Source organism: Penicillium rubens (assembly GCF_028828025.1).
Source record: "Penicillium rubens strain IBT 27055 chromosome Unknown utg000003l_segment0_segment0, whole genome shotgun sequence".
NCBI classification, from domain to species: Eukaryota; Fungi; Ascomycota; class Eurotiomycetes; order Eurotiales; family Aspergillaceae; genus Penicillium; species Penicillium rubens.
Genome location: NW_026890601.1, coordinates 6,399,715 through 6,421,679, shown reverse-complemented (window position 1 = coordinate 6,421,679; position 21,965 = coordinate 6,399,715). Strand labels below are relative to the sequence as shown.

General features: G+C 50.8%; 8 protein-coding genes across 8 annotated transcripts; 3 read left to right on the top strand and 5 right to left on the bottom strand.

Annotated features, from left to right (window-relative positions):
- Positions 1-191: 191 nt before the first annotated feature.
- Positions 192-1,669, bottom strand: N7525_008676 (uncharacterized protein; the record flags this gene model as incomplete). The annotated part of the gene is made up of 6 exons (XM_002562740.1): positions 192-717; positions 790-1,169; positions 1,236-1,309; positions 1,363-1,399; positions 1,457-1,482; positions 1,546-1,669. The coding sequence occupies 6 exons, from the start codon at positions 1,667-1,669 to the stop codon at positions 192-194; spliced, it is 1,167 nt and encodes a 388-aa protein (XP_002562786.1).
- A 1,553-nt stretch (positions 1,670-3,222) lies between these two features.
- N7525_008675 (uncharacterized protein) lies at positions 3,223-5,313 on the top strand (the record flags this gene model as incomplete). The annotated part of the gene is made up of 4 exons (XM_002562739.1): positions 3,223-3,641; positions 3,705-4,101; positions 4,157-4,337; positions 4,409-5,313. 4 exons carry the CDS (start codon positions 3,223-3,225, stop codon positions 5,311-5,313), a joined length of 1,902 nt encoding a protein of 633 aa, XP_002562785.1.
- Positions 5,314-5,872: 559 nt separating this feature from the next.
- On the top strand, positions 5,873-9,165 carry N7525_008674 (uncharacterized protein; the record flags this gene model as incomplete). Its single annotated transcript, XM_002562738.1, has 2 exons — positions 5,873-6,169; positions 6,220-9,165. The coding sequence occupies 2 exons, from the start codon at positions 5,873-5,875 to the stop codon at positions 9,163-9,165; spliced, it is 3,243 nt and encodes a 1,080-aa protein (XP_002562784.1).
- Positions 9,166-9,378: 213 nt separating this feature from the next.
- Positions 9,379-10,898, bottom strand: N7525_008673 (uncharacterized protein; the record flags this gene model as incomplete). Its single annotated transcript, XM_061214456.1, has 4 exons — positions 9,379-9,742; positions 9,796-10,399; positions 10,467-10,759; positions 10,822-10,898. 4 exons carry the CDS (start codon positions 10,896-10,898, stop codon positions 9,379-9,381), a joined length of 1,338 nt encoding a protein of 445 aa, XP_061068887.1.
- Positions 10,899-11,770: 872 nt separating this feature from the next.
- On the bottom strand, positions 11,771-13,353 carry pigc (phosphatidylinositol N-acetylglucosaminyltransferase; the record flags this gene model as incomplete). Its single annotated transcript, XM_061214455.1, has 2 exons — positions 11,771-12,948; positions 13,026-13,353. The coding sequence occupies 2 exons, from the start codon at positions 13,351-13,353 to the stop codon at positions 11,771-11,773; spliced, it is 1,506 nt and encodes a 501-aa protein (XP_061068886.1).
- A 715-nt stretch (positions 13,354-14,068) lies between these two features.
- On the bottom strand, positions 14,069-15,604 carry N7525_008671 (uncharacterized protein; the record flags this gene model as incomplete). Its single annotated transcript, XM_002562735.1, has 1 exon — positions 14,069-15,604. The coding sequence occupies one exon, from the start codon at positions 15,602-15,604 to the stop codon at positions 14,069-14,071; it is 1,536 nt and encodes a 511-aa protein (XP_002562781.1).
- Positions 15,605-16,263: 659 nt separating this feature from the next.
- N7525_008670 (pantothenate kinase) lies at positions 16,264-17,858 on the bottom strand (the record flags this gene model as incomplete). The annotated part of the gene is made up of 4 exons (XM_002562734.2): positions 16,264-16,591; positions 16,641-17,169; positions 17,225-17,507; positions 17,640-17,858. The coding sequence occupies 4 exons, from the start codon at positions 17,856-17,858 to the stop codon at positions 16,264-16,266; spliced, it is 1,359 nt and encodes a 452-aa protein (XP_002562780.1).
- An 890-nt stretch (positions 17,859-18,748) lies between these two features.
- N7525_008669 (DEAD/DEAH box helicase) lies at positions 18,749-21,358 on the top strand (the record flags this gene model as incomplete). The annotated part of the gene is made up of 9 exons (XM_002562733.1): positions 18,749-19,119; positions 19,182-19,239; positions 19,291-19,426; positions 19,480-19,840; positions 19,903-19,982; positions 20,079-20,230; positions 20,303-20,496; positions 20,548-20,696; positions 20,781-21,358. 9 exons carry the CDS (start codon positions 18,749-18,751, stop codon positions 21,356-21,358), a joined length of 2,079 nt encoding a protein of 692 aa, XP_002562779.1.
- Between the last annotated feature and the right edge of the window lie 607 nt (positions 21,359-21,965).

The window sequence follows — 21,965 nt, the reverse complement described above, 5'->3', positions numbered from 1 at the left end:
GTGCACGCTGGCTCTTCAACTCAAAAGACTGCGTGGTGCTCAGTTTTAGTGGCCAAAAAGCGGCTCGAGGCCAACACAGAAAGGGAACGCTATCGGCCTGAAATCCGGTGTATGGGATGGCCCTTTATATCCCAATTGTTTAAGCCATAGGCTACCTATCCATCTTCGTAAATCGTATCTATGTAATGTAATTAAATCATACTATCAACACTGGCCGGTCTGCCCTCTTGCGACCGACCATCTCCCACCCTAGGCTCCATGCTATACCCGACCGAGATATCAGTCGTCTTCATAATCCCCTTGTCATCACCACTACTTAAACTAGAACTCTCCCCACGCTTATACTTACGCATTTCAAAGTCGCCAATAATATCAACACGCGGTCCCCCAAGCGGATCCGCCATCTCGTAATCCGCGCCGCGGGTGGAGTGCACTGATGGCTGAGCGTGTGAGGCAGATTTGAATCTATTCGAGCGGAGTGTGCGCGAGCCTGTGCCGGCGCCGTAGGTGGATTTCCCGCGTGAACTGTCTAGCAGTCTGGGAAGGAATCTGCTGCTGATGGCTTTCAGAGATGGACCGCAAGCTGTTACCACGGCGACGTTCACTTCGATTGCGGAGCTGCAGAATCCGATTCCATACGTTGCATCTGGATTTGGGGTGTGGGAGAGAAATCCCTTAGCGAGTATTATGACGCGCCAGACTCCGATGGCGGTCGCTCTGTGTGTGGGATGGATCTGTTAGGTTGGTGTGCGTGTGTGGTGCGTTGTTGGATTTGAGGGGGGTACTTACACCCCACCCAGGCATAGGATGACACACACGGCGACCTTGCGTCGCAGGGGCATTTGAAGTCGCGCGGTGATTATGATTGGGATTGCGAGGACCATTATATCGGTAAAGAGGTTTAGCGCTGCGGTCGACACAAAGAATGCCCCTTGGTTGATGCATTTCCCGCCCGGAATCGTCGTATCGTAGACGTATTGCACTGGGTGGCATTGGAAAATGTCGACGAAGAGGACCGCGATGAAAAGACTGATTACCACGACGTAGGAGCTTAAGATGAGGTATTTGACCACCCGTGAGCGTGAGTCGAGTCGGCGCAGGAATACCAATATCGAGAGTTTTACCACGGTCAATGCTGGATTGTAGAGGAGCTGATTTGCGAAATTCCACTGTTTTGTTCGTGTTAGTCTCTCCAGTCTACCTAGGTATTGTGCAAGTTGTATAGTAAGACCTACGTTCAGCCCAGGTCTGGGATTGTAGCTTTTGGGAATGTCCCAGACGTGAATGCCAACATAGTTGGTTTTAATATCTGGCTTTGCGAATTAGCAGTTGTTCACTTGTGCTTCTAACTGAATCACTTACAGTACCACGACGCAACAGATTGGGAGATGGCGAGGATCTAGAAAAAGGCATTTAGCACACACGATGTAAAAACCTGGAGAGCTCAGGATCTTACATATCCCACGACAATCAAATAGTCGTCTATAAGTTAGTCGCGTTAGCAAGTTCAAACAGTTCAAGTCCAGTGCCGATCTGGGGTCGTACCAACTGTGAGTGTCGATCGCGATAGCCATCGGCTCCAGAGCCGAAGTAGAACTGCAATGCCACCGAGAATCGTGAATGCGACTACGATACCTAGGGCGGTTTTTTGATGATGGTCGTCAATCATTTTTTACTCCCCGCAATATTTCGCAAGGTTCTCGAAATCGAACAGCCTGCGACCTCGATCTTAAGATGCAGGGTTAGTATTTTCGCCAACACGGCGAGTCAGGATCGACATCAAATGTCCACTTCTTTGGCTTTAGTTCTTTGGAGTTCGGGGGCCATTTCAAGGGTTCCTTAGCAGATTAACACATTGATTGACCCAATTTGCATCTCGGCATCCGTGTCTCAATTAGTGCTATGTCCGTTCATGCCGGTAATTAAGGGGGAGCCAATAATAAATGGCGTGCAACAGTCCACGCGTCCATTAAATTGGAGTGGTGTTCTTCTTGACCCTAATTCTTGACAAAAGGTCAGGTCGTTTCTCATCTCCCTGTCATTTGAATGGTCGATTGTTGCATTATGCGTGTAATGTAGGCTCCGAACCCCAGCCTCTAACGAACCATTCGTAACGCTGACAATATCCCGCCAGCTAGGGCAGGCACTCGCAGAACAGTCACCTCTCGCATGTTAGTGAGAAGTTAATCGTTCTTGCAGCGTTACATCTGCAGCTCATCCTTGTAAGGGGCGTAAAATGGGCGTGCATGAGCAATCCCAAAATTATAAATTATACACTTATGCCGGTATTGACCCGTGGATGAATGTATAATCCCACCAATCAGTAAAGAAAGATGTCTGGTGGTGGAGTCCATCAAGTATCAAATCTCACGTTGAGTGCATCGGATCGAGAGCTCAAGGGCTTGATATCTCGGATATAATATTCGGCGCGGTGAAATTGTCTCTGCTTCATCGGTTAACAAAATTTCCGTTAGTGTCCGTTGTGCTCAATCGTGGCAAAATTAGATGAAATGCATTCTCCTAGTCCCTTGCGTTGCGGGTTTCTCATTGCCCAGAAAGGAGATCGGACTTAAGTGGAGCATAGTGGACGGTGAATGGAGAATGGAGTCCGGTCGGATTGCATGGTGGCATGATTTGAGTCAAGCACAGAATAATAATTTCCGCCTGTACGGAGTAGCGCTTGTTCATGCGGTCCTTATGTGTTCCTCATAGCACTGGTGGAGCGAAGCTTGAGAATCCTGATCATTCCGACCGATGGAGCGGACACAGACACAGTCGCCTTCTCCATATGGAATCCTGAATGAAAGACACTCATAGCGACAATCTCGGTTGGAGGGCATTGGATTCTCCCTAATATACATTGGGCGTCACGGATAAAGTGTGGCTTTGGAGAATTCCACCAGAGATCCGGAGAAAACGCCCCATCTGGCTCTAGCCTCAACTTTTCACCTCACTTTTTTATCGTCGGAAGAGACGCACGAGAGTGGAGTGGGAGAGAGGGCTTGAGCGAGACATTCTAAATTGCAGTGGGGGCAGGCTAACAGGCGCGTTTTCCTTTCGGATGTCAACCTCATGGTTTAGCCGAAGTATTGCCCACGTTGGACTCCGTACATGGTGCTTTAGACACCTTGAGTTGACGACACGGAGATTTGGACTTAAAATCCCCATTGACCCTCAGTCTTGTCAATTCCGGGTGTCCCTTCTTCCCTTGACACGCTCACCATGTCCCCCTGCTCGTTCATGACGGGCATTTTTATCGTTGCTCTCCTGCTTGTAACACATGGAGATGCCCGTGCTGGACAGGTTTCTTCTGCCTCTGTAGCTGGAGCACCGCTATTTGACAGCGAAAAGTTCCAATTGACAGATAACGACATTGCGAAGCTCAGCCAACAGCAGTCAGCTCTAGTTAAATTCGGGTGCGATGGTACTAGCAAGCCCACTCAGCCTACAAGGAAGTGCAAAGTTTTCCCCGGTGATCGCCAGTGGCCGTCGCAGTCTGTATGGTCGGCCTTCGATGACCTTCTAGGTGGCGCACTCATCAAGACAGTTCCTCTAGCGGCGTCTTGCTATTCTTCATGGCCCCAATATGACAGCGATGAGTGCGAGAGAATCAGCTCGCAGTGGACTGATTCTCATCTTCAGTGAGTTACTGAGTTACATCCAATCTATGAAATATAGACATTGTATACTGACTCCACGATCAGTGCAGCTGACCCGGCGTCAGCAATGTGGCCTCTGTTCGAGGGAAGAACTTGCCTGCCCACTACCAATGCTTCTGCATCTTGCACACTGGGTGGCTACAGTAGCTATTCCGTGAACGTGAGCAATGTGGCTCAAATCCAGCTGGCTGTCAACTTTGCACGCAACGCGGACATCCGTCTGGTCGTTAAGAATACCGGCCATGACTTCAATGGAAAATCAACCGGTGCTGGTGCTCTGGGTATCTGGACCCACAACCTCAAGGACATTGAATACTACGAGAACTATCGTGGTTCAGGCTACCAGGGTCCAGCTGTGAAGATGGGCGCAGGTGTGCAAGCCTTTGAGGTCTATGCAAAGGGCCAGGAACTTGGATTCACTGCCGTTGGTGGCGAAGGCAAGGTGGGTTGATCACTCCATAGATATCGATATTTCGGCACATAACTGACCTTACTAGACTGTTGGTGTTACCGGTGGCTACGTCCTCGGTGGTGGCCACTCGCCCATGTCCAGCCTGTACGGCCTGGCTGCTGACCAAGTTTTGGCTCTTGAGGTCGTGCTGGCCAATGGGCGCTTCGTCACAGTGACTGAAGAAAGCGATCCAGATCACTTCTGGGCTCTACGTGGTGGTGGCGGTGGTATGTGTACTCTCTCTCTCTCTTTCTCTCCCATTCACTTGCCGAGATTTCATCTAACATATTCCCACTAGGAACCTATGGAGTTGTCACTTCGCTCATCTCTCGTGTCTACCCCAAGGTCGGTGTGACCGTCTCGACATTCAACTTTTCCACTGGCAAGGACGTCTCTGTAGAGACCTTCTGGGCAGGTGTCCGATCTTACTTGGAGCGGTTCCCAACTCACGCCGACGCCGGCACCTACGCCTATTTTTGGATAATGCCAACAGGCCCTAACGCCTTCACATTCCTAATGAACCCCTTCTTTGCTGTCAACCACACCGTGGACGAGTTCAACGCTTTAGTCAAGCCGTGGTACGATGACCTCCACGAGCTGGGCATCTCATTCCAGCCGAACACAACTTACTACGACAACTTTTACGATGGTTGGATGGCCGGATTCGCCCTCGAAACCGTCGCCTCATCAACCATGATGACCGGCTCTCGTCTCTTCCCACGCGCAAATTGGGACACTCCTACTTCTTTGAATGCGACCTTAAATGCTCTTCGTGCCACTATTACTGACGGTTTTGCGTTGCTCGCTTTCAACATGAAAGCCGAGCTGCATGAGGGCTTCACCTCGAACTCGGCCAACCCAGCTTGGCGCCAGACGCTAATGCACGCTATCACGTCGACCTCATGGACAAACACCACCTCTGATGCCGATATCAAGGTCAAGATGGATGACCTCACTAAGGCCGTTGGCAAGTGGCGCGCTGTCTGCCCCGACTCTGGTGCGTATATGTCCGAGTCGGATATCCAAGAGCCGCACTTCCAGCAGGCTTTCTACGGTACCAACTATGACCGGCTGTACAAGCTTAAGCAACGATATGACCCAACTGGCTTGTTCTACGCGCCTACTGGTGTTGGTAGTGAGGACTGGGTTGTGAAGAGCCTTGATGGTCTTCCGGATCAGAATGGTCGGCTGTGCCGTGTTTAAGGTGATGGGATAAATATTGTAATTTAGATATGTACAGTGAATCTTTTATAGACATGAACCATGTACAGACCAAGTGAGCCAATTTGGTTGCAGCATCTCCTTTTGCCTCATATCCTATGGTTTTGGTACTGTTCATACGACATTGCAGCAGGCCTCAATTGATATTCTGAACGTGTGGAAAGTGTATGCTCGCACTCTACGCTGAATTCTCGAAATACATGGACAATATTAAGACTTTCGACTACGGAATCACCTGCGCATTGTCCATTTCGGATATCCCAGCTCACCAACGCCATGCCATCTCAGGTCACATGGAGAAATTGCCAAACACCGCAACTATCATTGAACTACGGCCTAATTAAACCAGAGCTCACATGAGCCCAAAATCGACACCTGATGGCACGGAAGTCCAAAACTGTGCACAAGTGTTTTCCGGGGGCATCAACTCGGAAACCCGGAAAAGCACCCGCGAGGCGTGGGATTACCCCAACATGGGGCTTTTCCGCCAGATATAAAGTCATCTCAGAATAAATTGTTAATCGTATCTTACACAACTATCATGGCTACAGTAACCATCACGACTACTGAAGGGGGCGTCAAGCCACTTCAGACTCAAGATATTGCGACTCGCCTCTTGAACGGCACGCTTCATTCCCAGTGGCCGCCATTCGAACAGTTCGCAACCATCGATGGCCTATTGAAATCTCATGCAGCCCAACCAGATGAGGCAAAACGACCTCTGATATGCTACCCAATTCGCGGAGCAGCTGATTTTGAGGAACATACAGCGGGGGCCATCGATCGGTATACTGATCTCGCTGTTCGCTTTTACATGCAGCAAGGACTCGTACCCGCGGTAAGAAGAAGACTATTTCCCTGTGTCAACTTCGACTAATCCTCTCCTAGGACCCAAATCTCGAGCAGGCACCTGTTGTCGCTATGCTAGCTGGATCTAGTTTCGAGGTCGTGGTGACTTTCTTCGCGCTGAATCGCCTTGGCTATGCCGTGCTTTTCTTGTCCACACGCCTCACGGCACCGGCTTATATTCGGCTAATGGAGATGGCAAACTGCAGCCAGCTCATTAAAGCAAACCAGTTTCAGCAAGTTGTAACTGAAATTTGTGCCGAGCGTCCTGGCTGTAGTACCTTTTCTCTACTGCAAAGAGAGGACTGGTTCAACCGTCCGGTTAGCACTCCTCTCTTTGAACGACCGGGTGCAGATCCATCAGGAGAAGGCAAGAAAATTGCCTGGATTCTACATTCATCGGGGAGCACCGGTTTCCCGAAGCCGATTTTCCTTACCAACCTTCAAACGCTAGCCAATTTCTGCAAGAGCTTCGGCCTACGGCTCTTCACTATTAGCCCGCTCTTCCACTCGCACGCTCTAATGGAGTTTGGAAGAGCATTTTATACAAGAGCACCAGCGTACCTAGGAAACCATTCTCTTCCGGTCACATACCAGAATCTTTTCGATGCCCTCCAGGTGGCGAAGCCACAACAAATCAGCGCCGTGCCATACGTGATCAAACTGTTGGCAGAGAAGCAAGAAGGCATTCAAGCACTGGCTCGCCCGCAGCTCGTGCTATACGGCGGTTCTAGTTGTCCAGATGATCTTGGCGACCGTCTTGTTGCACAGGGCGTGAATCTGGTCGGCAACTATGGAGCGACGGAAACGGGACAAATTATGACTTCTTTCCGAGCTCCGGAAGATAAGGAGTGGCAGTATATGCGACTGCACCGTCCTGTTGCCGACCTCACCTTGATGGATGAAATCTCGCCCGGGGTTTTTGAATGCGTTGCGTTAGACGGCCTGCCGAGCAAGGGTCCTTCCAATTCAAAACCACCGTATAGCGCAAAGAACCCAGAGAACTCTTTCAGAACAGCCGATTTGTTCACCAGGCACCCGGATCCAGAGAAAGACAATTATTATAAATATTTGAGTCGGCTTGACGATCGGATCACCCTAGTCAATGGCGAAAAGGTGCTTCCTATTCCTATTGAAGGCCGCGTCAGGGAAGAGCCTATCGTGAGTGACTGCGTTGTGTTCGGCTTCCAGCGGACTGTGCCTGGGGCTTTGATTTTCCGTGCTCCTGGCAAGGTGCCTCATCTCAGCGACGCTGAATTTTTGGAAGCTATCTGGCCAGCTGTTGAGGCGGCAAATTCTCGCGCCGAGACGTTCTCCCGTATCCCCAAGGAGCTTGTCGTGATCGAAGGTTCCGATGTTGTATACGCCAGAACTGATAAAGGAACCTGTATACGCGCTCAGGTTTATCAGCAATTTGAAGAGGATATCAAGCAGGCATATGCCAAATTTGAAGGGAGTGGCCAGAAGAGAGGTTCCCTCGCGCTCAGCATTCCACAACTGGAGGATTGGTTGCTTTCAAGATTCAGCGAAGACTTGGGCGTACTGATACCCGGTGCTGAGGCCGATATCTTCTCGGCTGGAGTCGACAGTTTGCAGACAACGCAAATTTGGAGATGCATTATGCGCGATATCGATATCGGCGAGGGAGGAGACCAGCTTTCACAGAACATTGTGTTCGAGAAAGGCACAGTCAGCGCACTGGCGAGGCACCTCTACCAGCTGCGAACTGGTCAGGAATTCGAGAGAGAAGATGAGCTTCATTCCATGCGTGAAATGATCGAGAAATACTCCCATTTCACCCATCATTTCCCAACGATAGCCCGAAGCCCAGAAACAGAGGTGGTAATGGTCACCGGCGCAACCGGCAATTTGGGGGCTTTCATTGTCTCCGAATTACTGAAACGACCAACAGTCTCCGAAGTATGGGCAATCGTGCGCGCACCAGGTCAAGCAGCGGCAGGAGCCCGTCTCTACAAAGCACTGGCTGATCGCAGCATCGTTCTCACCGAACCCGAAGCAGCGAAGCTTCACGCCGTCCCTGGTGACATGTCACAGCCCAACCTCGGTCTCAAAGACCACGATCTGCAACACTTAGTCTCATGCTTGACATGCATCATCCACAGTGCCTGGGCTGTCAACTTCAACCTGGGCGTGCGGTCCTTCGAGCAGCAGCATATTCGCGGAACATACAACCTCATCAACCTCTGCCTGCGCTCTCATCTACCCTCCCCTGCACGCTTCTTCTTCTGCTCCAGTGTAAGCGCTGCGGGCAATACCCCCAAACCCGCGTCAATTCCCGAGACCATAATCGAGGATTTGGAGCACGCACAAAGGACTGGGTACGGCAGGTCGAAGCTGGTCACAGAGCACATCACTCGTAACGCCATGCGTCAGACGGGCATGCAAGCCCGAGTTCTGAGAATCGGTCAGCTTGGCGGCGATACGGTCGGCGCACAATGGAACGACACGGAAGCCGTTGCGCTTATGTTCCGGAGTGCGTTGACGACGGGTGCATTGCCGGAACTGAATGAGCGGCCGAGTTGGTTGCCTGTTGATCAGTGCGGTCGGGCTATTTCGGACATTGCCATGAATGTGTCCGGGTCTGCCGATCTTAACATGGTGTACCACTTGGTTAATCCTCGCACTTTTAGCTGGAAGGATGATTTGCTTCCTGCTCTGAGACAAGGTTCAGCCTTGGCGGAGTTTGAGGTTGTCCCTCCGCAGGAGTGGCTGAGCAGGTTGGCGACTAGTGAGCAGGACCCGGAGAAAAATCCGAGTGTGAAGCTCATCGATTTCTGGAGATCTAAGTACGCAAGTCATGGTCTGTCGGAGACAGGGCCAGGGAGGAATGAAGAGGCTGGTCTCACATTTGAAACTGAGCGGACAGTGCAGGACTGCCCCTCTCTCGGTCTTGTGGAAGATCCTGTTGCCAGTGGATTGATCCAGAGGTATATTGAGTCATGGATGAGTCGGTGGGCTGGTGAATAAATTAATAGTAGAGAATGTAATTGCGATTCAGTTTTACTACGTCCTGCTGAAGATATCGGGATGATGAGGCCATTAAGAGTAAAGGTGAGAGCAGTAAGCGAGATTCAGAGGTAAAAACTAAGCAAGGGGAATCAAACGCTCAATTTAGAACAATAAAAGTGTTCTGGTATTTCGCAACCTCTGACTCCGACTTATCATAACTCCATACAGTCACTAGGCACAGCCTCTCTCCGCCACGGGGGGCTCCTCAACCTTCGGAGAGTTAGACTGAGACTTGATACCCTTCTGCATAGCCTCCAAGTGCTCAAACTTGTAGGTATCCTCTCCCAAGCTCCAAGCCATGACACCACCAAGCTTCTTCTCCGCAACGATCTCCTTGAACTTGCGGGCGATCATTTCGGGGGTATCCCAGGTCCAGAAAAGGTTGTTCTCACTGTCGAAGTAGTACTGACCACCGCCCTTCTCATCGGTCTTGCCATCCTTCTGGGCCTTGCGCCATGAGTCGGTGATAGAGATACCCTTGCAGGTACCGTAGTCAGAGAGACAGCCAGCCTGGCAGAACTCATCGGTAGTACCGCTGTACAAAGTTAATTTAAATTCCAACCGCAAGTAAGGGATGGTTAAACATACCAATAGCCGGAGGAACTGCAGCACTGTCCTGATGGGCACTTGGTCTTCGCTCCGAATCCACACAATCCATCGGTGCTGTCTTTCAGATCCTTAGGGGGAGCAGCAACAGTGCTAGCCTCGAAAGTCAAAGCACCGGACTTGCCATTGTCCGACCCGTCGTCGTTCTCAAGCTTGGCAAGCTCACAGCCCAGAGGGTTCTCCTCACAGTCGGAGTCAGCGTTGGTGGTAAACCACTTGGCGTAATATGCAAAGCCAAGGTTGAGCTTTTCGGGATCAGCCCCAATCGCGAGATACTCGTTAATGGTGTCCAAGGAACCCTGGACACCGCTAGCGTGATTGGTAACATTGTCGCGACGGTTAGTCAGATCGTAGCTCATAACATTGACCATATCGACAGACTTCCAGATCTTGGGGCCCTGTTCCTTGGTATAGGCGATTAAGTCCTGCTTACGACCAGGTACTGCGATAGAGATGATCTTATCGCCAAGTTCTTTGCGGAGAGCTTCCAGGAAGAGAGGATATGTTTCGATCTCATCCACTTTCTCCTCGTTGGGCACTTGTCTGTAGTCCTGGCCATTGCCACCAGGGTATTCCCAGTCAATATCTGTTTATATTAGTTAACCACTTGCTCCTTTTTCTGGTTCAGAAAGCATTGTTGGGGTATCTCTTACCGACGCCGTCGAAACCATGTGCGTCGAGCATGGATGCGACATTCTTGGCATATCGCGTGCGCGAAGCCTCGTCCTTGGCTCCCTCGGAGAAGCCAGCGGTATCACCCCAGCCACCAATAGCGACCATTAGCTTGGTATCCGGGCTGAAGCGCTTGCGCATGGTCTCGGGGGACTCGAATGGCTTGTATTCTGCCGGTGAGTCGGAGTTGAATAGCTTTGAGGCAGCAAAACTCATGATTGCATAGTCAATGCCCTCAGTCTTCTCCTGTCCCGGAAGAGCAGTTGTATGGTACCTGGGCAGACATTAGCAGTGAGATCCGGGATGTGTAGATCCATTCCAGCGGTTTGTACTAACTCGTCAATGTACATGGCAAAACGCATGGCAGCCACTGACTGGGCGGCCAGCAGACCAAGTGCGAGACGTTTGAACATAATGAAAGTCGATTACCCAACAGTCGTGATATGTGTATAGGCAGATCGAAAGATGGATCCAGAGATCAGGAAGGAATGTATGAACAGATAACCAGTCTGTCGTTGAGAGTCGAAAAGCAGCTTCAAGCCGCGAACGAAGTAAACGGAGAAAGAATAGAGGAAATCATTTGGGACAGAAGAAGCCCGGGTATATATTCGAGTTCTGCAGTACTGCACGCATGGACACCGAAATATGCCAGGATGATTCAGGACTATCGAACATGTGCCTTGATCTGAGTATGCGGGGCATGTGGGCCATTCCTTTTGGGAATGTCGTATCACTCTTCAGCTCATCGAATAATGCAGTGAGACAACCCCTAAAGAGAAGGATTCTAGGCGCTAAGAAAGGGCAGCGCTAAGGATTGCGGAATGCCAAGTCCTTCGGGGCTGCCTGAAGTACTGCCCCCCAATACCAATAGGTAAAAATAGATTAGGGGGCCATAATCCTGGTTGAGACGTTCCAAAAGGCGTTTCTTCTTGAGTAAATGGTGGCAAGTCTATTATCGGTGTGCAATGTACAAGGTTGGTATGCCAGATTCTTCCCAAACCCGCATTCCCCCCTAGTTGAACCCAATCGCCGTAGAACTGAAAACCGGATTCAATGTTAAGCTTTCTGGAAGTATTCATTTGGGATATTGTCACGTCATGGTCTGACTCTACGAGCACTGGCCATGGGGCGCGGGCGAAACTCGACGATGTACGGAAGGAAGGCATTTGAGACGAGGATGTTTCAAATAGACAGGCTGGTCTAGGGGTATAAGCAACAAGATTCAACCAAACTCCGACAATCTATATTACAATGGCGCTAAAAGTCATTAGTCAAACATGGGCGCTTAGTTCCAGTGGCGTCGAATGATCGGCCGGGCAGGGTCCCAGGGACCGATCACAACGTTCTTGTACTTTTGCAAGCTGATAAGCCACCAGCTGCACCCGCCCATGACAAACGCAGTCAGGATACTTCCTAGGACGGATCCAATGATGGCTGCTGCCCAACCGCCGCTCAGCGTGACACCAACAGCGCCACCAGCAACGATCACAAGGGCCAGTGTCAGAAGCACATGACCAGTCCATGATTTCTGTCTCAGTTGGCGCCGGAAGATGGGGAACAGCCCAAATACCTCCATGGAGAACAACATGAGACTGAACACATGTGTCGTAGAGGGCAGCCGGGACGCGAGCACGGTCGATGCCATCACAGCTGCGTTGGTGGACAAAGAAGCAGGAAACTTGGTAGTGGCGCCTGCGCCTTCCCCGCTCCCATAGTCGAAAGAGAATATATTCATGATTAAAAGCCAGCAGCTCATCGCCCAGATCGAGTCACTGGCGGTGGACTTGGTAAGAGATTTCAAGATGGGACTGAGGCCCAGGAGGGAGAAGTAAATAAGGAAGGCCGACTTGACTGTAGTCAAGCGCTGCCGGTTGCGCGGTGATAGCATAGAAACGCGGTGGTTATCTCGCGACATCAATGGGTCCGTAGTGCCAATGATGGAGCTGCCTGGAGCAGACGGCCCAGCACTTTGCGCTGTTGAATGAGCCACTCCGTCGATGCTTTCGCTGAAATCCGCACTGCGACGGGCGAATTGCTCTTTTGATTCATTTCCAGACATTGACAGCCCAAGGCCGTGAATGGCGTTCGTCTTCGTCTCATCCGATTGGGTGTCATTGGCCGGTGTATCGACAGCGCTGGCAAATGAAGTCGAACTGGATCCATCATCGCCTTCAGTAACACCACCTATACTTTGCACGGATTCCCCATGCTCCTTCCAGATCCAATTATCCCATAGAATCCAGCCCACTGCCGTACCAACGCTCCCCCAGCAGACAATTGAGACAGGGCTCACCCGGTCTTGGACAATGCCGACGAAGCAGCAAACAAAGATAACCACCGAACAGACATGCTGCACAATCACAGTCGAGTCAGCCACCAGAGGCCAGAAATCATACGGCCGCACCCGAGGATTACGCTGAAGGTGGTCAAGAAACGTTTCCGTGTCGGTGTAGTTATCCGGATCTATGAATCGATCGTCAGCAACAGCGCAACACCAACCCCGAGCCTTATACAGGGCCCGGGCCTCCGCCCAGACATACACGATTGCTTAACCCAAAGCAACTTCTTCCAGGCTCCCTTTCGCTTCCGTCGCCGTCCAGGACCGCCCAACTTCTTCCGCAGCGCCGCAGTAGACCCAATATGGGCACTGCCGTCACCGTTCAACGACCGCAGATTTTCCTCGTAGTTACTGGGCGCTGACCGGGCGCGCGAAAGTGAGGGTGCGAAGTACGCATCTTCGGGGGCCAGTCGATTGGGGTCGGGGAGGGATCGTTCGAGCTCAGGAGGCTTGGACCCTGTAGCGCGGTTTGGATGAGTGTCGACGGGGATCGGAGGAGGGAAAGGGTCTAGCGAGGGAGGAGACGCCATCGAGCACAGGTAGGACTAGCGTCGGGGCATGGCGTGAGAAGGAAAATAACCCCGATGTTTAATGTAGATGTGACGGTTTGTTGTCAACGAGGGCGCGACCCGTCCGGCGGGCATCTAGAGGCTGATTCAGCAGTTATCTATGCACGCACGTGATCGTATCAGCCCTTGTTCCTTGAGGTTGGACGACTTGGGTTTCATTTCTTGATGGGATAGTAGGCCTCAGTTCGCGATTTTGACTTTCAAAGAAAAGTTTACATCTACTCAATTTTTACTCTCTAGTATAATAGGTCATGGAGGTAATGTTCATTACAGCCCAAGCATTTTGCATCCTGCCATCTCAAGTGATATATATACCATATTACTCGGTATGATCCGTGCTAATCGAGTTAAACAAAAGATCGTGCCCCTCGAAAAGGTAGTCATGCACGGCTTTCTCCCACTAATATCCATGCTGCACCAGCTCAAAGAAGTTCACAGATGACCGCTGTGAGAAACTCCCGAATGTTGACACGATTTCCATGTATAATGAAGATGGCGATGCTGCTTTAGGTGACTACATGGGCCATGAAATAGTCGAACTAATCTAACAAATTTCATTTTTTTTGGAGTTTCTTGGAAGTAACACATACATCCACGCGCAGGCGGACTACAACAGATCTACCTCAAGATGCTTCCGTCCACAACACCATCCCACCAGGTCATTTCAATTGGCGATTTAGAAGCCCATTGCCGGCTTCACCACCACAACGCGGTCCTCATCACCAGGACCAGAAGTCTTCCGAATATCCTCCTGAAGGATATCAAATTCGTCAACGCACCCCTCCCCCACGTATCGGACGCCCTCAACACCATAAACAGTGCACAAAAGTCCTGTGCGCTTCTCCATGCCCTTGTAGAACTGCTGGGCCTTTTCAAACAACACCTTTGCGTCATTCGTCTTGAAGACACGGACTTGGTCCGACTCATCGGACATCAGCTTGTAGCGAAGAACAGAGGTCTCATCATTGGAGCTCCATGTGCCACGGCGCCTCTTCTGAGGCTTCCAGGGACTCGCCAGAGGACGGAATTCAGGTGAACCGGTCTTGGCTGGCGACGGGCGTGGGGTAACTGAGGTTTTGTCTTCTTCATTTTCCGGTTTGGGATGGTTGCTGGTCGAAGCTTGGCGGCTAGACCTCGAGGGGGAATAAGGCGGCTCAGATGAGTTGGATCCAGCATCCTCAATGTTCTCGTTTGCGCCGGACTGTTTCTTGGGCGTGGAAGATGAGGCGCGCATGTTGAAAATATCATTCGGCCCGGACAGCCGAGTGCACTTGCGTCCATAATCGAACATGTGTGCACTGAACGTAATATTCTGTTCATCTGTTCTCCAGAGCTTCAATCCGCAAGCCTGGACCTCGCCCTTTTGCTCGATTTCCAGCCAGTCCAGTAGGTACAGCCCCCTCGTACCCTTGGTCAAGGGTCCTCTGAACTTCGGCCGAGGTTGGCCGTAGACGACAAGTTCCTCGGGGCCGTTCTGGGAGTGAAGTATCATAATACGATAGGTCACACTTCGTCGAGTTTGACCCTTGAGTGAGATCTGAAAGATCGATAGCTCGCACTCGTCGCCGTCATCACTGAAAGCTTTGAAGTGCTTCCAAGTAGTGGGAGCGCGGCCAGACAAAGCAGAGGGATGTTCCGTGTACGGGGAATCTTCATGCCATTCCTCGAGAAGTTCAAGGATTCGTGCGGGGATCGGCTGCTTTGGGCCGATGATGCGCTCCACTGCCAGGGACGGAGGTTGAATCGTTGAGGTGGTAGGCGAGGATGCCAGCTTTGGCGACAAGCCTTGAGCAAGCCGATCAAAGGATAGGTATGCAGGGGGGCTCGGCCGGGGCGCTGGGGCGCGAGCGATTGGTCTGGGAGTTTGGGTTTCTTCGATAATCATGACCTCGCCAGATGCAGAGACTTGGTAGCTCACACGCGGAGCCGTTGGGTTAATGAAATGGGTTTCGCTCGGAGTCGACTGCGGCCTAGGGGCAGGATCTGATGGATCTTGTAGAAGTGACTCGTCGATATCGGTCAGATCAGACTCAGTTGAAGTCGGAACTTGTGAGTCGGTCCCTTCCGGTGCATTGAGGACGGAGCCCTGAATGATAGGCTCAGTAGCGTCAACCCTCGCAGCTGATACGGGGGATGCATTCCGAGCGGCCGGTGATTGCGCCGCGAGTCTTTTGAGTTGGTCTGAAATCACATGCAGTGGGCTTTCGGCCATATTGACAACAAGAAGGATAAAGAAGATGAAATGTGTGTAGATAGGGATAGAATGAGATGAGGGAAAGGTAGAAAGATGCGCGAAGGAAAAAAGAAAGAAGAAGCAGGAGTAGGGGAGTACGTGACACGCAGGAAGTAGAAGATCCACGCAAATAAATCGCAATAGAAGTGAAATTGCGATCAATGTATAGGAAAATTGGGAGTCCAGGTGACAGCTGAGGGCTTTTTGCAAGGGCAATGCAAACGATCTGGGGCAGAAAGAACCGGAAGGGACCGGTCTTCCAGGAAGACGATGTCAGCGCGGTGGTAATGGAAGATGCGCTTGATCGACGACATCATACGGGGCAACCAATATCAGATGCAAATAGAGCTACAATAAGACCATCAAAGTACATACCGCAGAGCAAAATGGAATGAAATGTGGAATTTATTTCTCTAAGATGATAACCGAACTGTTTGAAAGTCAAACAAGAAGCTGAAAAGCTTCAGGTAGATCTAAATGTACATGGACAAATGCCGGAAATCGCCAAATTGGCCTTTTTCACAGGTGGCTAAAGCAGCCACACTGGGTGCACAAAAGAAGTCGGCACAAGACTGGTTCATAGATTGCTAAGGGGTATCAAGACTCAAAAGCGGAGGGGTCACAAATAGTTTAGTCTGTTATAGATCACTGGACGACCTGCCATGTTGTTGAAGGACACTGTTATTTTGGACGAGGTTTCGGACCGCCTGCGGTGCGACTACGTCGTCAACACTGTTTCTGCGACCCCAGTTTTGCGGCTGGCGTCTGATGAAGGCACCCACGGCACCTAGGTAGCCCTCATGGCGCAGGAAATACGCTTGCTTCTCGCCCTTGGACCAGAAGCGGATGGCGTAGGAGAGAGTATTCATTGTTTGCCGGTGGCCCCGAATAAATGAGCCTCCGAAGTAAATATGTTTGACTGAATGCTTTTCAGACTGCAGATATGCGATCTGACCAATATTATTACTAATCGGGGTTAGTCCGGACTTCGGAGAATGGAAACAATGAAACCTACCTGATGGCGTAGAGCAGACTCCTGCTCATATCTTCCGGATTGGGCTTAGCTCCATGGCTGGACTTGCTAGACTCGCTAGCTTCACTGGGGTCGTCGCGAATCAAGCCCTCGCCGTCCTCGGCCCCTTGCTCGGCATCGTTTTTCAACCGGAGCACTTTGCCGAAAGTACTGGCAATAGCTGTGCTTTTCAACCCAATCTTGGTGTAATCCATGCCGTAGATATCTCCTACAAGCATGTCCACTGCACTGTTGTCCCCGCGGTCGGCCATTGCTAGCATGTCGTCGAAGGTCCGGGAGCCGGTCAATAAAGACATGATGCCCCAGAACGTTCCACCACCGAGATGTGTTCCGCCCACACGCTCGAATTGTCTCGGACCGGACACTTTTATCATCGACACACCTGATCCTATATTGACGAGGAGATAAGGGTAGACATCAGCACGGGCTTCGGCATATTGCATCGGTTCGGGATCGGCATCGCTATAAGTGAAGACTTCGTTGGGAATTTCGGTAATGAAGAAGTCCAGTCCTTTTTTGAGCTGTCAGACAGTTTGTTCTACACTTGCACCTGTTCGACGACTTACCAATGATCAAGCATTCCATCTCTTCTTCCCGTAGAATATTAACATTTAACTCTTCTTTCAACCGATCGTAGTACTTGTATGCGCCACCCCCAGTGGCCACGACACACAGTCCCTCCCGTGTCGAACCATTGCGCTTCTCGTGTTCCTCTTTGAGTTGTCGGATGAAGTTGATGCACAGATCGATCCGGTGCGTTTCGAAGTTGAGGAAATTGAGTCGGCCGCCATTATCCGCAGTGTCGAGCTCTCGAGTGAAATAGACAAGCTTCGCAAGTGTTCCACCAATCTACCAAGTCCCAATGCCATGTCAGTTATGCTGTCTTCTGGCGTTGCGACCGAATTGTCTGCCCGGCCCCTAGATTGCGGGGGGGGGGAACCGGTAGCAGTGCGGGGCAGAGAAAATAAAATTTTGACTCACATCGACAGCCACATGGCTCACAACGCCTGTATGATGTGGAAGTCGAATATCCTTGTTTTCGTAGTGTACGCCCTCTGCATCGACGGGACTTTTGGATCGTGGTTCGTCGTCGACGATGAATGCGCCCGTGACATTGATTTTGACGGCGCCGGGATTGGTGATTGCAGCTTCCAAACGGTTCGGGCGCTTGCGAGTATCTACCTCCACACGTTCGGCCATGATGGAATGTTGTGAAGGAGGTAGAATCGCTGGAGGTGAAGAAGGTAGCCGTTCCCAGGCTTACTGCGTATATCTTCTACCTCCTTCTACCCGGGAGGGATCCACTTTTTTTTCCTCTTGGGAAGCCGAGGAGCTAACGTCCCGAGGCATCGTAGATCACGACCTTCCAAGGTTGGAAGAGGTATAGATCTTGATATGCCGACGGTATATACAAGAGAATTAGTCTGCTCTTTGAGATCACTTTCCGGACTGAGAATGGAGGACCTGAATCTCATGTCTACACATGTAGGCATGAGTAATTTTGCATATGATGAGTGTAGATACATACATTGTAGGAGTTGTAGAGATGCACGAACCTCTTGACATAGAATGATTGAGCCAGATCATTCAGTTGTGCACATTCATGTATCTTCATATATAGCCTGAGAAGAGTGCTACCCACATTAGTTCCCTCCCGAATTATCACAATCGGCTCGGATCGAACAACAAAAGTCATGCAATATACATCCATCGCAGTAGTATATTGTATGGGGATGGAAGTACCCCAAGATTGCCTTTAACTTATAGAACAGGTTCCAAGGTTAGTTGGGTTGCTCCTTCCTAACAGAGAAAGGTACATGGAGTATACTTCCATAGACTCTGGGGTTCCCATAGTAATTTCGTGTTCCATCAAGTACTCGAGGAGTTTGAGGACTAAAAAGGTAATTGGGAATTGCGCGCACAGGGGAACCAAGCTGGCGGGATGACAGCGCGTTAGTCGTTTGCTTCATGGATAAATAGAGACACCTTACCTCTTCCCACTGTTTTCTTCTTTCATTCTCCCATCCCCATACCACGTTGTTCCCTACTCGATCATTCAAGACACTCGTAATCCTCGATTAGGTCCCATCATGGAGTCTTATGACGACCCCGAAGTTGCATCTGCAGCCGACGCTCCTGAGGTTGGCGACTCCGCCGCCGCCGAAGCTGCATCTGCTGTCGGTTCCGATGTTGGAGAGCCTCCTGTTGCAGGTGTGCTCTCTGGTGTTGGTCCCAACGCCGAGGCTGCTCACCAGATTGCTCGGGACAAAGGTTGGACTGACCCGGTTCCCTTCGAGTATGCTGAGCTTGCTAATAGCAAGGATCACCTGGAGTGGGCTGGAGTTGCTGCCCGTTACGAATGGAAGGGCGAATATGGTGATATTGGCCCTCGCGTCCCTGAACTGGAGGAGCAGCTTTTCAGTGGCGACCTGATCGCTCGGGCTGGTGCTAAGCTCGACGCGTAAGTGACGTGAATCTGATGATCGGACACCAACTCGATATCTAACATGTCTTCTTCTCCAGGCTGAACGGATACAAGGTCAAAGTCGAGAGTGCAAGCGAGATCGAGTCGGTTACCGAGGTCAGTCTGCGAGACAAGCGAGCAACGATGTACCAGTCTAATGATTCATAGTGGGTAAACCTTGGCTTGCATCCGGTCATGCTGGAGAACGTTCGTCTCTGCGGGTACGAACATCCCACCGCGGTGCAGTCTTATGCGATTCCGGCTGTGCTAGCCAACCTTGATGTTATTGCCGTGGCCCAAACTGGTATGTGCTGCGGAGCATGGTGTTTGGTAACACTTGGTCCTAACAAAACATAGGCTCTGGAAAGACGGGCGCCTTCCTCATTCCAATTCTTTCCAAGTTGATGGGCAAGGCGAGGAAGCTGGCTGCCCCTCGGCCTAACACCGCGGAAAGATTTAACCCAAGGGAGGATGCTGTTCGAGCAGAGCCACTGGTCCTGATCGTCTGTCCCACTCGTGAATTGGCCACTCAGATATTTGATGAAGCGCGTCGTCTGTGCTATCGCTCCATGCTGCGTCCGTGTGTTGCTTATGGCGGGGCCCCTTCTCGCCAACAGCGTGAGGAGCTTCAGAAAGGATGCGATATCCTGATTGCCACTCCAGGCCGTCTCCTTGATTTCATGGCACAAACTCACGTTCTTTCTCTCCGTCGCGTTAGGTACCATTTTGACTCACTTTGATATACATCCATGCTGATATTGGATGCTAACGGCGTTGCAGGTACACCGTCATTGACGAGGCGGATGAGATGCTGGAATCTGACTGGGAAGAAGAGTTCAAGAAGATCATGTCAGGAGGAGGTAAGTGAAAAAGTTTGCCATTGCGCACTATTGCGCGGTCTTAGACCCCGCCTGGACCCGCCAACTTTGCGTTTCAGTTTTGCTGACTCAAAGAAGATGTGAACGAGGATGCTGATCACCGCTACATGATGTTCTCCGCTACCTTCAACAAGGAATTCCGGAAACTTGCAAAGCAATACCTTAACGAGAACCATGTGCGCCTCCGTGTTGGCCGAGCTGGCAGTTCACACCACAATGTTGTGCAGGATGTATGTGTACCACTGCAATTATGGGGAACTTCCAGGGTTCAGACCAATGCTAACGCTTAGTGAAACTTGAAGATCATCTGGGCCGACCAGCCGAAGAAGATGCGCGCACTCTATGACCTTCTGATCAGCATGCCGCCTGTTCGCACCTTGATTTTCGTCAACAGCAAGGAGCAGGTTGACTTCGTCGATGACTACCTTTTCAACTCTGGAATGCCCACCACCTCAATTCACGGTGGACGGACCCAACGTGAACGCGAGGATGCTATGTGAGTATTTGTTCCCTTTCTTATTTTAATTTTGCTGACTCACCAAAATAGGCGTGCCTTCCGGACTGCAAAGTGTCCCATCATGGTTGCTACCGGCGTCTCCGCTCGTGGGCTTGATGTGGTCAATGTGCTCCATGTCATCAACTACGATCTCCCCAGCGCTATACATGGGGGCATCACTGAATACGTTCACCGTATCGGTATGTATTACGCCAGCTGGATATTGCTTTGTTCCCCATACCTTTCATGGACTTACCGCTAATACCTCTTTCTACCACCTACAGGCCGTACTGCTCGCATTGGCAATGAAGGCATCGCCACCTCATTCTACAATGACCGCGATGAGGGCATTGCCGAGGATCTTGTTAAAATCTTGATCGAATGCGACCAAGCGATCCCGGAGTTCCTTCAGCAGTACCGCCCTGAGGGTGATGTGCTGGAGTTTGACGATGACTCTGACAAGGAATTCTTCGATAACCAGTCTAACGCTGGCGCTGAGGCTGAGGCTGATCATGAAAGCTCGAACGCTGATGCTGAATCTGCTGCCGCTGAAGCTGAGGCTGATCATGAAAGCTCGAACGCTGATGCTGAATCTGCTGCCGCTCAAGCTGAGGCTGAAGAGAGTGACAAGGTGGTTGCAGACGATGCCGAAGATGACAAGCCTGCTGTTCCCAGGCCCACTATTACATCCGAGGAGGAGGAGGAGGCTTCTACATGGTGGGGGCCTACCACAATCGTGACTGAACGCAAGAAGCCGAGGGAAGAAGCCAAGCCCAAGGATACCAAGGCTGGCCTGGCCGGTTCCCACTGGGCCCCGAAGCCAAAGCCCGCTCCCAAGGATGATGATGCATTCTGGCAGTAGAGCTCAACATACATTGCTGGTTGTGTCTCCCGCGGGAGACCAACAAACACGAACAACGACGAAGGCGAGAAATGAACAAAAATCAGAAAAGTGAACCAAAAAAATGGAAACGAAAGAATTCCAACGGTGCAGATGATGAATTTGACGACGTTCGAGATTTTACCCTGGTTGTTCAGGATCAGATCTCACATTACGACCAGAGGAAGTTTTGAGGGCTTGATCTCTCGACCATATGCGACCTGGCCTGGATCTGTGGAACCTAAGACCTTTTCGCCTGCGTTATTTATCAGGAGATAGGTTTTATCGTGAGCGCGGATGCGGTGATATGGATGCAAAGGTCGGGAAGATGTGCATCATTACGGATTTCATGGGTTTTATGCAACTATCTAGTCTTTCTTTTTCATTTTTCATTCTTCATTTTCCATTTCTGTAAATCGTAGAGAGTAGAGAGTAGAGAGTAGAGAGTAGAGAGTAGAGAGTAGAGAGTAAGTAGTAGATGGTATATAGAGAAGTAGAGATGCACTTAGGTCTACCTACCTCCTGCCTGTTTAAATGTGTAGGCAATCGTTCTTGACTCTTTCGACTGCTCCAAGTAAATAAACGATGC